This window comes from Drosophila santomea, chromosome 3R (genome assembly GCF_016746245.2).
Source record: "Drosophila santomea strain STO CAGO 1482 chromosome 3R, Prin_Dsan_1.1, whole genome shotgun sequence".
Lineage (NCBI taxonomy): Eukaryota > Metazoa > Arthropoda > Insecta > Diptera > Drosophilidae > Drosophila > Drosophila santomea.
In genome coordinates, this window is record NC_053019.2 from 24,334,136 (window position 1) to 24,350,171 (window position 16,036).

The 16,036-nt window shown below is 43.5% G+C and overlaps 1 protein-coding gene across 1 annotated transcript in view; it reads right to left on the reverse strand.

Annotated features, from left to right (window-relative positions):
• Positions 1 to 8,310: 8,310 nt before the first annotated feature.
• Positions 8,311 to 16,036, reverse strand: part of LOC120451798 (ABC transporter G family member 20) — a 46,401-nt gene continuing 38,675 nt past the window's right edge. Inside the window, exons 6-9 of the mRNA XM_039635753.2 lie at positions 14,875 to 15,302; positions 14,476 to 14,695; positions 10,133 to 10,310; positions 8,311 to 9,494 (exon numbers count right to left, since the gene is read on the reverse strand). Of these exons, the coding sequence (XP_039491687.1) occupies positions 8,740 to 9,494; positions 10,133 to 10,310; positions 14,476 to 14,695; positions 14,875 to 15,302 (1,581 nt within the window). The 3' untranslated portion in view covers positions 8,311 to 8,739. The remainder of the gene's footprint in view (positions 9,495 to 10,132; positions 10,311 to 14,475; positions 14,696 to 14,874; positions 15,303 to 16,036) is intronic.

Here is a 16,036-nt window from a genome sequence, read left to right on the forward strand (position 1 = left end):
CATTTTGCTTCACTCATAAATGAAAAAGGCAGGCAATCACCTGCAGCTATTTTCCAATCAGCCGGCGACGATTTTCCATCCACCCGACAAATCCCCGCACATTTAACGCTGAGCTCAGCTCAGCTTTATGACCAAAACAAACAAAAACTGGCAACGAGGATGGTCGAGGATGGGAAATAGGGTTTACGTGGGACCTGAATCCTGAACAGCTGCATCGTCCTGGCGTGTGGGGGTCCTTCCCGAATACGTCATCATCATCAACATTGGCATCATCAGCGCGTAGAATTTAGATTTTCAATAATCAGGCATCATTGAAAAAACAAATACGCGCTGGATTTTTGGATCCGATTGAATTGTTTTAGCTGCTGAACTGGATTCGTGGAGTTTCGGATATGTAACACGGGGAACGTGATTGGCTTTGCTGAGTGCGTAACTGAAAACGACAGGTGGGGGATTGGCATTTGTGTATGCCGGTTGCAAGTAGCAAGTTGCAGTTGCAACAATGGCAGCCACAGGGGGGAGAAACAAGAGAATTATTGCGGAGATCCCGTGTTGACAGTGGGGGCAACGTTCAAAGCCAATCAAAGATTTATACCCTCGCAAAATGCAACCATGGACCATGGAAATGTAGCATGAAATCGGAAGAAAACTTCCGATAAGATAATTATGTCGTTTCCCCTTACAAAAGATGACCAAGCTCGATATATTTTTGGATAATCGGCTTAGGGTTGCAAAAGTTGGTTCAGTGACCCTAAATTCACTCACGTAAGTTCGAGACATTGTCAGCAGAGCACGGGCAATCAATTTTCTCTCACTTTGGATAATTTGCTCACACTCGACTCGAAATGAACGAGGCCAGGCCATCCGCATTGACAATTTGCTATAAGGCCATGCAACATTTGCATAATTCAATGAGCATACAATCAATGGCAGCCCACATAATCATGCACGTGGTCAGTGCAAAAAAACAAAAGCAGTGGCAAAAGTATAAGCAAAAAGTCGAGAGTGCAGGGAATTCTATTCGAGCAATTTGGTGTGATTAACTGCTCAATTATTTAAGCATCCCGTGGCGCTTGGGAAAAAAGAAATCCGATGGAGGAATCAGCATCCAACCGACATGCTCCACTGGCTCTCAAATAGCCGGGTGGAAAATGGCAATGGGATCGGTCAGCATACAAAACACTTAGTGGTGCAGGACGCTCTGGTCCTGGAAAGGGTTGCAATCAATTGACATTGATGTTCGCCAGACCAAAAACTATTCCAATGCCCCGTGCTGGGACCTGTCGCTTTTCATCTCACTGAGAGAAATAATGGGGTTTTGCCTTTACGAATGAAACGCAAAGATCTGTAATCGAGAACTTTAAAATAGAAAATATGTAATTTGTAACTAATTCAGTTTAGTTCACTTTAAAAGCTCAGTTTTTCAAATATTTCTTGTAGTGCTTACAATGTGTATCTGATGCCTGCCAGCCTCAGTCGCAGTGACTCGTAAAATCTAACATTTATAGCTGATGACTTTCTGGCTGTGACTGTGCCTAGTTCACGGCTAGTTTGGCATACTTTTAATGGCCCAGGCAGAGGCCGTCTGTCTACCAAGGACTGCGAAGTCGGGCCAACCTTTGTATCATTATAATCCGTGGCCATTTAGTGCCGCTATTTGTCGCTGATATGACTCCCTTTACGGGCTGGGCCGAGCATCTCAGTGGCTTGGCTTGCATGCAAAGTATGCCACTCGAATGGGAGGACTCGTAAAAATACGTTTTATTGCCCAGCAGGACGCGCCTCAAGACATGTCCTGGCCAAAGCCACTTTAATGTCATGCGTGTGTGTTCCTGTGGGCGGAGCGGATGGGCAACTAATTTATATGGGCGGGGGTGGTGGTAAAGGAGGGCTGGGCAGCCTGCTCGTTAATTCGCAGCATGAAAAGCATGAAAACTAAAGTGCAAAGTATGTGGAAAGATGCCTGGAGAAAGGAGAAAAAAAAACAACAGCTACATCCACCACCAACTATAAAAGGACAATAAAATTTAATGATTATGTCAACACTTACTGTACACGGTCATGACGCTTTACAAGAAGCCCATCTACTGACACCCTTTAAAATTGTCGCCGGGCTGTCAGCTCGGCTCTCGATGCTGCTTCATTGATTTTTATATCAATTTTCACACTAATATCTTTTAATATGTAATTTTTATGCATGACACACGTTCACGAGCGCCCGTCTTCATTGTCATGCTCGTGGCACACGTTGCGTATGCGTTATTTTTGATTTTTATTATCAGTTTGCTCTGCTTTTTCTACCTCCCCCCCCTCCCTGTTGCTCTCATTGTTGAGCGATTCAATAAAAAATTGTTGTTCGCATTTCTGCACCGTTAATTAAGTTAATTTTTGATTACATTTTGATAATCAAAAGTTTTGTAAGTGGCTGGCACACGTCCCTTGCATTCATCGTCCGTTGATGCATGGTATTCATTGATTCACGCAGCGCTCCTTGTTGTCGGCGCTTTTTTTATTAATAAAATTGTGTTGATAATTTAAAAGTGCTTTGCACGCGCATCATGTGCATCGATAAGCCTCTTCCCCATCCCTCCCGCCCAATGGTGGCAATTAAATTGCATTTAAAAATGGCATTAAAATCGTTATTAATGCATGTGAAGCAAGGGCAGTTTTATAAGCTGTTCGTGAGGAAAGGGTATATGCGGATAATATAGAATTTAAATTTGCGTAGGTATATTCAAGGAAGTTGTGATGTCAATGTAAAGGTCACTTAGATTTATAGAGTAAAGAATTAACTGCCTATCTATAAATCAAAATAAACTACTTGATCGGCTGCATGTGATATCTCGGTTATCGCATATCCTTTTACACGCTGCTGCATCGATTGAACAATGTCCAATGCACATTTGATTATACCAATATGTTCAATACACACTTAAAATCGGCCACAATGCGTTTTTATTTAATTTTTATTTGCCTTTATCGCTGCGTGTCCGTAGAAGTGTCTGTGTTTGAGTGCCGGCTAATAAATGAGCCCAGCCTAGGGCCAGGCATCATGTCGCAGCCCAACGTGCCACATGGCGGATGCGTGATTCGGTCCAGGCACGTGTCATTTATTGATTTTTAGACTGCCATCGTTTCTATGGTTTTTGCATATTTTCTCTTTTTTTTTTGATAAAGATGATTACAATAGACGGCGGATAGAGACTAAGATGCTTTAAGCAATATTAATGAAGGCATATTTTCGGTTAATGTGGTTCTAAACTCTGACAACAAAATTGAGGGGAAAATATCAATAAGTATACAAACCGGAAAGGTATTATTTTATTTAAGAATATTTTGCATTATGGTATGCAAAATGAATGCATTAAAGGTATTTGCTTTTTTTCGTAATGAATAGTATCTGTGGTTATGGATTATTTAAAACTATTCACAACACAAATTTGCATATCAACAATTCCATACCTCATGACTCTATATTATATTATATTTTTTATTCTTTTTTAATTTATGCCCATCATAAAAGCCATTATTAACCGCTAAAAAGATTGGTTTTTACTTTAACTGAAGTGAAATTAAGTTTTCATATGCATAGGGTGCGCTTTAGGGGAAACATTACGTATTTTACATAATATGAAATACCATTTAATTCTCTCTGCATACTTTTAGTCTGGAAGGTAGGTAAATACAAATAGTTTATATGCGGGGGCATAAATCGTTCTCCATGGCAAAGTCCAGTAACTTTCGCTGCACTGGGAGTGTATAAATACTCAGAGTTCCCGAACGGCTCTCTGGCATTTCGAAAATCATAAATATTTAAAAGGAAATAACTGAAAATGAGCGACCAGTCGACGGATGGAACAACTGCCGCTGGCATTTCATTGAGCCAAGCTGTGGGAATGCTCACAAAAGAGCCATTAGCAGGGAATTGGCAGACACATACAGTGCGAGACGTACGTATATGGCAGGACGACGCTTAGCTAGGCAGTCTCTATGCTGTACGAATATACGTACGTGTATGTGGCATGATGCTCAGCATTTTTCAATGGTCCCGCAGCATCTGGCTGCTGTTATTAGTCGAAGAGAAAAGGCGTGGCAGGACAAGGAATATTCTTATTCTCGTGCTCATATTTCTGGGTGGGGGTGACTGGCGATTCCTTATGGCTGACTTTTGGCTCGGTGTCATTCGCTCCTTGGCCATTATCACGTACTATCCCAGAAGCCAAAAGAAATGTGTATTTATGTACACAACAGGCCGCGGGCTGTTGACGGAATTGGCTTCATTGTGGTAATGTTTTCGCCTCAAGCCGGCGCAAAGGAAAGGAAAAAAACTAAGTAGTTCATTTTAAGATGGAAGCCTCTTTTGTTATAAATTTTAAGTATGGCTAAGTAAAAAAACAAGCTTAAAACTGTGGCGAAACAAAAGACTAAATATGCTTCTGCCAAAGGAAAATGCCTAAAAAGAAAAGCGGGCAGCGACAAAAGGACGATAGGAAATGCAGGGAAATGAGGGCGAATGCGAAGGCGAAGGCGCTGGCGGAGGTAGATGTGGAGGTGGATGTGGATAAGCAGAGTGGAACGCTGGCTGCGTCTTGACACAAATAGGTTTCCGCCCCAAATCCCAAATATCCCCGGAAGCCGATTAAGTGTTGCCTGTGAGCGCGCGCAACAGCATGAAGGCGGCAGAGACTGCAAATTGTCCTCATATTAGGAGTGTGGGCGAAGGGGAGTGGGGTGTGGGCAGGGGGGGAAATGGCGGGCACCAGGACAACGAAGGACTAGGAAAAGCATCGGCGAAGACATCAGATCCTGCTTGGAAAATAATGGCAATACACGCTATTTTGGCAGTTGTTATGGCTCAGCGAGGGTTGCCAGTCAACTATTTCCTTTCATCTTGGATAAAGCCAGATCATTTGATAAGTCTGACTTACGTGAATTAAACTTTAAGCTTTTACTGTAATACAATACTTTCCACAAATAGGTTTACTATAAGCAGGTATACAAAGATCTAATAAAATAGGCTACTACTATTTAACTTGTATTTAAAAGACCTGCTTTGGCATTAATCAATACAATTACATTCAACTACCTGATTTCTTAAAGATTGTTAAACATTTTTTATATCTACTCTTGTAAAAGTGAACTTTTGAATCCGCCCTCCCCAGCTGCCATAAGGCGCAGCCGGCATGTAAACACTGCAAGGCACATTACAATAAAAAATTTATCGTTATTATCCTTTTCCAAAGTGCTTTTCAATTGAGGTATGGACAGAGGCGGCTGCCTGACTAACTGACTCAAAGACAAGTCTTTACTCTCCTTTTTGGTGCTACATATATGTACGTATGTGGAATAATCGAAGGTTGATTGATGGAGGATTCTGGCGTGCTGACAGCGAACGACTTCATCAAAAACGCCAGAAATATCCCGAAATATATGGGAATATCGACACGGTTTAATACGCGGCATATGCGTAATGGAATGCTCAAACAATTACCTAGGAAGCCGAATGCAAAGTGTTGATTTCTCTGATCATATTTACTTAGATTTCGCCAGGCAATTTGCATATGAATGTGCTCCCAAGGAAAGCAAAGCATGGCACAAGAAATAAGAGGCGGCTTACACGCTTAAGCTCGAAGCGACAACTCCATTTATATTATTTCGTTTCCCCTTTGGAAATTAATATGTCATTTCTGCCACCTACACAGACTATTCAAACTCAGCCAGGAGATGAAGGACACACCAGAAAGGAGAGCCAAGGAGTTTTCCCCCCTCTCACACATACACACAAAACTTGATGCTGGGGGAAATTGAAAAAAGGCGAAAAATATACCAGAAACGGGACAGAGTGGTTGCCAGCGGGCGGAGAGTGAAATAAAAATGCAAATAAAATAAAATAAAATAAAAATGTGTCTGTCATGTCAATATTTGCCGCCAGCAGATGAACTCAATTTGCAATTGGCATTGAGTGTGTGCGAGTGAGCGAGTGCACGAAGGTGTAGATGTGTGTCCGGAAAATTCCCGCCCACTTTAATGGCAAATCATGGGAAAATTGATTGACATTTTCATTACACAATTTGCCAGACAAAGCAAACCGAAGGATAATGGAGCGGGTCACCTCAAACGGCTGCGTTCAGCTCAGCTCAGTTCAGATGCTATTGCTGATGCTGTTTGTTGCCGGCAAACAAATTGCACATTATGCACCGCAAATAATTAATGTCAATCATTAAAATAATAAAGTGCATATGAGAGCCGTATGCAGTGTGCCTTAAGTAAGCGTGTTTTAATTGCGATTGAATAATTGAAGATATCTTGCCCGATGACGGTTGGCCAATGGTTAATTATGGAGCATCAATAATGCAAAAATGAGCAGGGCCAAACAGATGGCAATAATTCAACCGGAATGGATGGATGGTCTTTTGTGGCTCTAGTGTGTGATGGAATCTCTTAGGTTCACCTGCCCAGAAGGGCTATTAATTAACATGCTTATGTTGACCCAAGATAAACAAAGGATGAGGGATTTAGGTCCTAGCTGGTAACTTGACATTTCTTGTAAAATTCAAAAACCACCCAGGATAGCGGACAATTGACTTCGGCAGAAGAAACAACGAGGCATCCAAGGGGTCTGCACATTAAATTAATTGAGCAATTAATTAACACGCCGTTGGAGAGGCAGAGGACCTCCATTTGATGGCGGGAAAAGGCTCAGATTGCCTCCGACTCAGCCGCAAACAAAGAAAGCCATCGAAGGCAGCTGGCTTCTGGCGGCATTTCGGTTGGCGGATGAAGATGACGATGGCGATGGCGATGAAAATGGCAAATGCAAAATGGGCCGAGAGGTTATTAAAGCTTCACGGAGCACGTGAAATTATGAAGTTGAAAAATTAATTCAGCGGCAAGACGAAAACTTTTTAACTTTCAATTAAGTGGAAAGCGAAAAGCGCCAAGTCGAAGCAAGCGGAGATGGGTAAATGAGAACGAAATCCACCTCCATCGAAAATGAGATTCGGATTCCCTCGCCATGGCTGCTGTACGAGTATTTTCCAATTTGTGTGCTCGAGTGCCGCCGTCAGCTACACTCGAGTAATCAATGATGGGCGAGGCATCAGGATCGGCATCGCAATCCCAGACGCCGCCAATCGAAAGCGGAATGCCAGAAAAATAATGGCAAATGTGGCTCCTTCGAATGTCCTGGTGGCTGGCTGATGCTTTGAAATGTTATCGATTGCTGACGGTCATCTAATTGTAAGTACACACGTATTGGGCGCCATTCTGGACCCGGACTGGAGTCCAGTGGAAACTCAATGTCTGACTGATTTGCGAGGATTGCGGATGGGGTGCCACTGGACACATCGTACGGATAAATTGAGTCCCAGTTCTGGCAGCTCAATGCAGTTCGATAGAGAGCAGCAGTCACGGAACCGGACGACATGTGGATCCAGTTAGTGTTGTTCCAGCCACGCCCCATGCTGGCTGACCTACATATGCATATGTAACACCTAATAGCATAAGTCGTGTGCATGTGTGTGTGCGCGTCTCTGCTTTTTTTATTGCCTGTTATTTACACTAAGAAAAAACTTGTTTAAGATGCTTTTAAGCAAGCTGTAAGTGAGTATTAGATATTGTGTAACACGTACAATTCCCCTTTTATTAGTAACCATTTCAGATTAAGGATCGACTTAATTGAAATCCTTTCGATTACAGTTTCCGCGTATTTCAAGTGCACCTGGGTAGTAACTCCATCCGTTTGCTTCCTTGGCACTTTGTTCGCTTGTTAAGTTGAGTTTTCGTGTTAAGCGGATGCTGTGTGCCAACCACCCAGCCATCCAACCACCTAACCACCCACTCACTCACTCAGTCATGGTCTACATGCATTTCCGGCTTAATTGATTTTGCCACAAAATGTGAAATGTGTCGAAAACGAGCCACCATGACATCGCCCCTGACATTCCATCTCTCTACGGGAGGCGCCCGAATAATGTCCTGGGCGAAAGGGTCTCTGAGCGGTGGCCCAAACTGAGGTCTTTTCTTTTTGAGGTCTTTGATTGCAGATACTTGGTAAATAAATATTGGCAAAACCAATGACTGATTGAAAGGACCACAGGACCACTTGGCACCAACTTCGACAATGCGGCAACTTTGTCTGCCGTTTGTCCGGAGTCCGGACTCCAAAGTCCGAAGACCGAAGTCCGGACATTTCGACCAGTTTGCTTACCGACTTACCAAGTGCAATCAGAGCAATTACAGGACTCTCTCCTATGTGAATAAATCACAAATACCGAAAGCAAAGCTTTCTGCAATAATTTCTGAGGTAAATCTCGGCAAAGTTTATCTATCAATTTATTCAAACTTTTCAAATTTTTGTTCACGAGCTTACAACATAAATAGAATGTTTCGATTTTGTTTTTAGGGTGAATGGGCATGAAAGTACAATGAAATGGGAAGGCTTATTCTACAAGGCACAACAATTTCCATACTAAGTAGTCGTGGTGATCCGGAACCTATTGCAAGTGAAGTAAGGCTAAGACTAATTACTGGCTAAGAGAGCGTAAGTCTACCCTTAAAACCTAGTAAAATCATAAGAAATAGGCACAGGAAATAATGCGAGTTCAGAAGTCATGACAAGTCCCTTAATTTATGCCAAAAGCAATCACTACTTTAAGTTTGGATAGACAGATAGATTTCAGCTTCCAACATAACATCACATTTATTTCCTGTGTCACATTTGTTTCCCAAACGAAGATCTTAACCCTTCTTGAACTTGAGCAGCAGGATGGTGAGTACGAGGAATACCAGAACCCAGGAGGAAATGGAGATGAAGCCATTGTAGACGACGGGATTGTCGATGCCCCAGCCGCGTTGCAGAATGGATCGCATTGACTCCGTTGGTTTGGTGAGCGGCAGGAAGGCTGTGAAGAACTGCAGAAGCGGGAACATGCCCTCGATCGGCCAGATAATTCCGCACAACATAACGATGGGCAAGAACGAACCCATGGCCACATAAGTCGCCGTTCGCTCCGTGTCCACAGCACAGGAAATAACGAATCCAAAGCTCATGCCGCACAGTCCATTCAGGATGCACAGTGCCACCACCAGCCATATGTTGCCCACCAAGGTAAGTTCGAAGAAATAGAAGCTGACAATCAGCACGAAGATCGTCTGGCTCAGCATCACGGTGAACTGGGTGACCACCTGGGAGAGAAGGATCTCCGGACCCGTGATTCCAGCGACCAAGCAACGCTCCAACATGCCCTCATTCCGATCGATTAACATAGCTCCGGAGGTAACAGCCACGGCCAAGAAGAAGATGATGGTCAGGATAACTCCGGGGGCAGCAAAGTCCGTGAAGTTGGGATTGCGATAGCCATACACAGGATGCTGGAAGTCCACGGGCACACGTCCTAGTTTCGGATTCATATCACAGTCGCTTAGCACGTCGCCCACAAAGTTGAAGAACGTGTACTGGAGATCGCGGTACAGCAACTGTGAGATTTGTTGATCTAGAAAGTAGATAGAAATAATTAGTTTCTCTTATTTACATGCTGATATGTTAGCATTTATAACGGGTGTTTTTTTTAGAGGTATAGAACTTTAAGTTGGCATTACTGTTCAAGATGGCGACCGATTTAACAGCTGTCAAGTGATTTATTCTCAGTTTGGTTTGGCAATTCGTCATGCGTGCTTACAAAATCCAACTCGTGCAAGAATTGAAACCAAACGATCATCAAGCAAGGCGTAGATTCGTCGAATGGGCCCAAAACGAGATTGCTGTTGTTCCCGATTTTTCATAAGCCTCCAAGATCTTGTGATTTAACACCGCTAGACTACTTTTTGTGGGGCTATGTAAAGTCATTGGTCTATGCGGATAAGCCACAAACGCTAAACCATTTGGAAGACAACATTCGCCGTGTTATTGCCGATATACGGCCAAATATGTTGGAAAGTCATTGCAAATTGGACGTCCAGATTGGACTACATCCGAGCCAGCCGTGGCGGTCATATGCCAGAAATCATATTTAAAATGTAATGCCACAAGATTATCTTTCATGTCAATAAAATTCATGTCAATCGAATAATCCATCGTTGTTTTATTGCAATTTAAAGTTCTATACCTCTAAAAAAAACACCCTATATTTACTAGACCAGTCCATTCGCACTGCCAGGTCGGAGGACTCGATGGTTCCATCCTCTGCATACCGACCATCCTCCACGCGTTCCACCAGAGAAGCGGTATAGTTAGGTTGGATTACCAGGGCGGCCCAGGCTCTGCCTTTCCTCACTTCCTCGTAAGCCATTTCATCTTCCGTCACATATTGCTGCAAATGAAACATGAAACAATGTGTCAATCAAATGCTTGCAAAGTAATTTGAAGTTAATATGTTTTAAAATCATGATACGGACAGCTTTTATGGCTTTCTTAGGACTATTCAAACCGCTGACTTGTTCATCTAAGCACATCGAACTGTTTTCGGGTCTTTAGATGAACAGTCGTGTGGGCAAATGCCAGCAGTCAATCAAAAGCTCATTCAATTAGCTTAAAAAGTCATTGCACCTGCCTGCCAGACAGATGCCAAACGGTTGGGTATTGTTTTCGCCGTTGCCGTGCAATTAAAATCGGAGCCGTTGAATTATTGAGCAACGCATGTCGCGATTCGAGGACTCGGCGGTAGTCAGGACAGGATTCGGGGGTTTCCTGCCCACGGCACTTCCTTTCTTGGCAGCTTTGTGAGCTGTCTCTTTGTGCGTCCCGCTTCATTTCCTGTCGCATTGTTTGCTGCATGTGGGGCGTACTGTTGTAGCAACAATAAAAGTAACTCCCCGTAATTAATGTGCGTACTTTGCGCCAGGCGATAAATTCAGCGAGGCAAACAAATCAACAACAAAGGAGAGGCGTTTTCGTTGCGTTGCGTTTCGTTGCCTACTTTTTTGCGGACCCTGTTCTCCTTGTTGTCAACAATATGTTGTTTGTGTTATCTGTAACAATTTCATTTCACTGTGAAATAAATAATGAACTGGCAGCGACTACGGCATCAGCAACGGCAGCGGCAGCAGCAGCGGCTGCCACCAGAAAGTGGAGCAGTCCCAAGGATCTTGAGCTAGTTCCGGGAAGTGCTCGCACATTTATTAAGTCACCATCGAACTGGAGGGGCGTAAAACTTTGCCTAAACTTTTGCCAGTCACTTATGTGTGCCACAACAGCCACAGGAATCACAATCACAGCCGAGGGAGCAAGGCCTGGCCACAAAAACCCAGGCGGCGTGTTTTGGCATTTGTATTTGGGCTTAGTTCGGGCAATTTTGCGGCTTCGATCTGCAGTTATTTAAACGAAAATGGCATAAGGACAGACGCCTCGCAAACAGGCGTGAAATTTACGCAATTGCCGTACTAATGCTGCACACACATTGCTCGATTTTGGGGCCAACACTGGAGTGTGTGGCTTAATTGGCCTCATTAGATTTGATGGCCCAGAAAAGGATGTGTGCGTGAGTGTGGGTTCTGGCCAAACTATGTTGCGCAGGGTGGATTTGAATTCACCTGAACTAGAGATTCGGGTCGGGTGAGGTTTACACTAGGGACCTGGAATAAATTATAATGCGAAGAGCCATGGCTACAGACAATCAAATTGTTGGTCCTGAACAACTTTTATGCTACTATTTAACCCCAACTTCAACATTGTTTATGACAAACTTGAGCCGCAAACTATGCGCAAATGAAGTCAACTTGGTCAGAAGCTCGACGCAAATGAGCTCGAAAGAAGCTGGGAGAAAAACTTTCCCCAGCTACCTTGGCAATTTTTGTTTCGACTTTGCCTTAACTTCGCTCATAAAATCTCTCTAGCTAGGGAAAAAATAAAACCGAGGATGCACTTTCGAGCACTTTCTTCGAGTAGGAGCTTCTTGCTAATCAAGTACCATCAGAAGCGTAGTAGAAAAGGGATTTCAGCTAAATAAAAATATTTGGGGACCTTTGATTAAATCAATTATTAAAATACTTAGGAAACTGTAAAAATTACCATTATTAAATTGAATGATTCTGTTAAGATAAAGATATACTTCTCTAAATTACAACTTCTCCTACCAGAATTTCATAGATTTTCCACAACATCGAAAAGCATGAAATTGGCCAGATTCTACACTAATGAGCTACATTTTCATGCTTAATGAACTTTTAATTAGAAGCAAGGACAACAGCCAAAGACATCGGCCGACCACAATATGTTTTTCAATTTTCCCATAAATTAAGACTTCTTTTTTCGGGCTCCTAGCCGTGGGGGAAGTTTATAAAATTATTACTGCAACCATTCAGGGAGCTGCCTCAGAAAATTGGGAGGTTGGCCCAACAACACAAAGGACGTTAAGACAAGGGTAAAGGAAATGCTTTTGATCTGGTGAAAAATAACCACAAGCCAAAAAGGCTGACAAAATTCAAGAGACAATGAGTGCTGTCGCTACACCCTTTTATTTTCGTTTTCTGAGTACGAATCAAAAGTCTCGAGGAGCAAAAGTCACTGAAATTACATTTTACAGAGTTAAAAGAGATATTTTCAATTCCAAAATGTTTGTATTATCTTTCCGATAAATACATCATACCCCAACTGCACTCCGTTGCCGTTTTGGAAAAGTGGTATGGAAAAAACAGAAAACGCGCCGACTTCAATACAGGAGGAAAATTCAAATTTTCTTGACCCCACCCTTGAGGCCCGCCTGGAGCTCAAAATCCTCCACAGGATTTTGGGAAGGTAAGCTGGGGCAGGGTTTTAGCCAAGTGCTGATGGCACGTTGATACGCTGTTCATTGACCAAAATTAACTTGGCCTTCGTGCTCCCCCTTCGTTCGCTGTGGGTCTTTTTGATGCGGCCTTAAGATACACGTTCGCGTATTATTTTTTCTCCATTTTTCCTTTATTTTTCTCCGAAGTTATACAAATTTAGTCTGATAGCCAGCGGTTTGGGGATGCTTTTCAATTTCCAAAGGTAAAAAGTTTTCTTCACAAATTGCCAGTTGAGGCATGCGGACGGTTGCTGCTGGCCTTATTATTGCGGTCTTTATTATATTGTTATTTGAAAATTTTCTAAAAGTTTAGGAGGTCACGGTCTGTTGGCTGGATAATTTGATGGGACATTGAGGTCTCAATGTTGATTTTTATTTATTTTTTTTCATCGGAACGCAATTGACTGTCGAAACCGATTCTCCGAAAGGACTGTTTAGAAGAGTATCCACAGATTTCCCTGGAATTTACAACAAACCAGCTAACAAGTTTCAATTTTACATGAATGCTGTGCAAACTAATCGTAAAAATACCCACACTCTCAACGACTCTCTTTACTGTTATTATGCTTATTATAGTGTCTAATGTAAAATGCATGAAATCGTAAGCCAGGACTCGAGCCCTCGACCGAAACGAAACTCAAATTAGGCAGCAAAAGCGACTTTGTTTTTGAAGCGTAATTTGCAATAAATTGCCACAAGCGGCTTTTCTTGGCCTCGGTAATACGGTTCTGCTCTGCAATGGCCCACTATTTCTGGCCATCGCCGCCCATGGCAGTTCAGCAAATTTATTGATGATCTCGACCGACTGGCCTGTTGTTGCTGTGCCAAAGATAAGCAGCTGTAATTTGTGTTCGCCAACACCAAGGGCAACGGCCACATCGGAGGCAGAGGCAGAGGCAGAGGCAATGCCAATGGAAGCATCCTCTTCATTTTGCATCGAAGAAGGAGCACGAGTGGGACCAGGAGCAGAGTTGTTCGTTTGGTGGAGAAATAATTGCTACATTATTTAAAAAAAAATAATTAAGAAGTATATATGTACATGCACGCAATGAAATTCGTATAGATATATAGCTAGTAAGGTTTCTTGAATTTAAATTATTATTTATGTAAGTTACGAAAAATGTCCTGCATTTTTTACTCAACGATAAATATGTCTATTAACATTTTATTATATAGGAAAAAGAACTAAGGGCCTTTAGACTCATATGTTAACTAGAAATTGGCCAAGTAAGCAGCACTGCCTAGGCGACTTGGCCAAGACAAAGCCAAGTATATGGAGGGGGTGATTTAGGAGTGCGGCAGGGCGAAATGATGTGTGCAGTAGATTGAAGACCCGGCAGCCTTAGCTTCAGCTTCAGCCCCAGCCTCCACTCGGACCCAACAGGGGGAGCCACTCGGCTGTCCACACAAATTGAAATAAATTACAGGAGCGGACGGCAGGGCGAACGTATTCGAATCGGGGGGCTCTGAATATAAGCCACATGAGTGGTTATTGTAAAGTTCGCACTGCACAATTTAACCAAAACGCCAATGACAGTTGATATTGCACCCCCGGGCTGGGTCTGGCTGCATCTTCATCTGCACTTGCCAGTGCCTCATCCTCTGTTTTATTCAGCCCACTGTTCAGTTCATGTCCTTCTGCTCCCAGGGGATTGCGAAATAGGGGCGTTGGTGCTGGGTAAGTCGGGTAGGTAATTTGCATTGCACTCACCACAACCATGCTCTTGTTCTTGACCAGCATATCGAGATAACGGCAGCTCAGCATCGTCTGATTGCATCCGGTGTGCACTGGACAGAATTGTTCCATAATCATTTCCCCCGACATCTCGTGATTCGCCACGGCCAATTTGAGGCCAGTGGGATCATGGCCGATGGCGTAGCAGAAGAGCAGTATCTGCACCACGGGCAGGCCCACGATGAACAGCATCACCCTGTGGAAAAATCACCCAGAGTTGGTTAGCAATTGATGAGCACTAGTAAGCTCGTCCTATTATTATGCAGCACAAGTTGCATGAGATTGGAACTAGCTTAAAGTAAATAATTCAGTAATATTACTTTAATTGAATAGTTCATTGATTTTTGATGATTTTCTAAACTCCTCATGACTCACCCCACGTTGCGCATCATCCACAAGAAGTTTTTCCAGATGAGGGCGTGCAGGTGATGCGACTGCATCACATGGAGATTATACCAGAAGGATGTGGGTATTTCCTGGGGCGGTGGCAGCGGTGGAGCTGCGGGAGCGGTGGTACTGATCGGATCCCGAGCCGCGGACGACATTGAAATATTATCGCCGAATTCGCCGGATATTTCGGCGGCATGCTGCTCATCGGACATGTCCAAGGCGGGATTAGAGATCGCCGGCACTGTAACCTGCTCCACAATTTCCTGAGCTATCGACGATCGACGGCGTTTTCCCATGTTCTGCAAAACGGAGAGCTTCAGGAAGACATCCTCCAGCGAGTCGGCATTGTACTGCTGACGCAGATAATCCGGCGATTCCTCAGCCAGCATTTTACCGCCACGCAATAGACCGATCTGAAAATGTTGTAAAAATTATATATATAATATATATATTGAAAATAACCCCCAGCTAATAGCCTGGCTGCCCTGACAAACACATCCGAGTGTCCTCGAAATTAAGTTGAAATAGATTTGTGTAACATCCCTGTTTTGTCAGTCAATTGATTTGGAGCGTGCTCCGCAAAGTGTCGTCAAGCCAATTTAACTTTTCGACTTTGATGCGACTTGCCAGTCGTCCATGTCCTTGTCCTCGCCCAAGTCCGCGTCCCAGAATCTTTGTCAAAGTTTGCGCCCCCTATGCACATCCTATTCCTGTTCCTGTTCCTGGCGCCGCTGCTGTTGTTGTTGTGGATGTGTCGATGAAGTTTTATCGACTACCACTGTTCGACGTAATCCCTTGCTCACGCAACGTGCGGAAATTAACTTAATTGATTTCTGTGTCCGTACATGACCAGCCGTCATCCCCTTGGCCTCTCTGCGGGCGGAAAAGTTAGCCATGAAGACGACGCTGCTTGTTCATCAGTTCCACACATCAAATGGATGGCTTCATTAGGCATGCACATGAGTGGGCTGGCTACTGCAGGACCCCTTTGTACCGATTCCGATTTTGCCCCCGGATTTTTCCGAGTGCACAGGCAAATTCTATGCTAAATAAACCACACTTGCACACATAGCTAACAAAGTTTTGCCACTTGATTTGGCTTCGTTCGGCTCCTGATTTTGGCCAGCAAGGAAGGAAATCACCCATT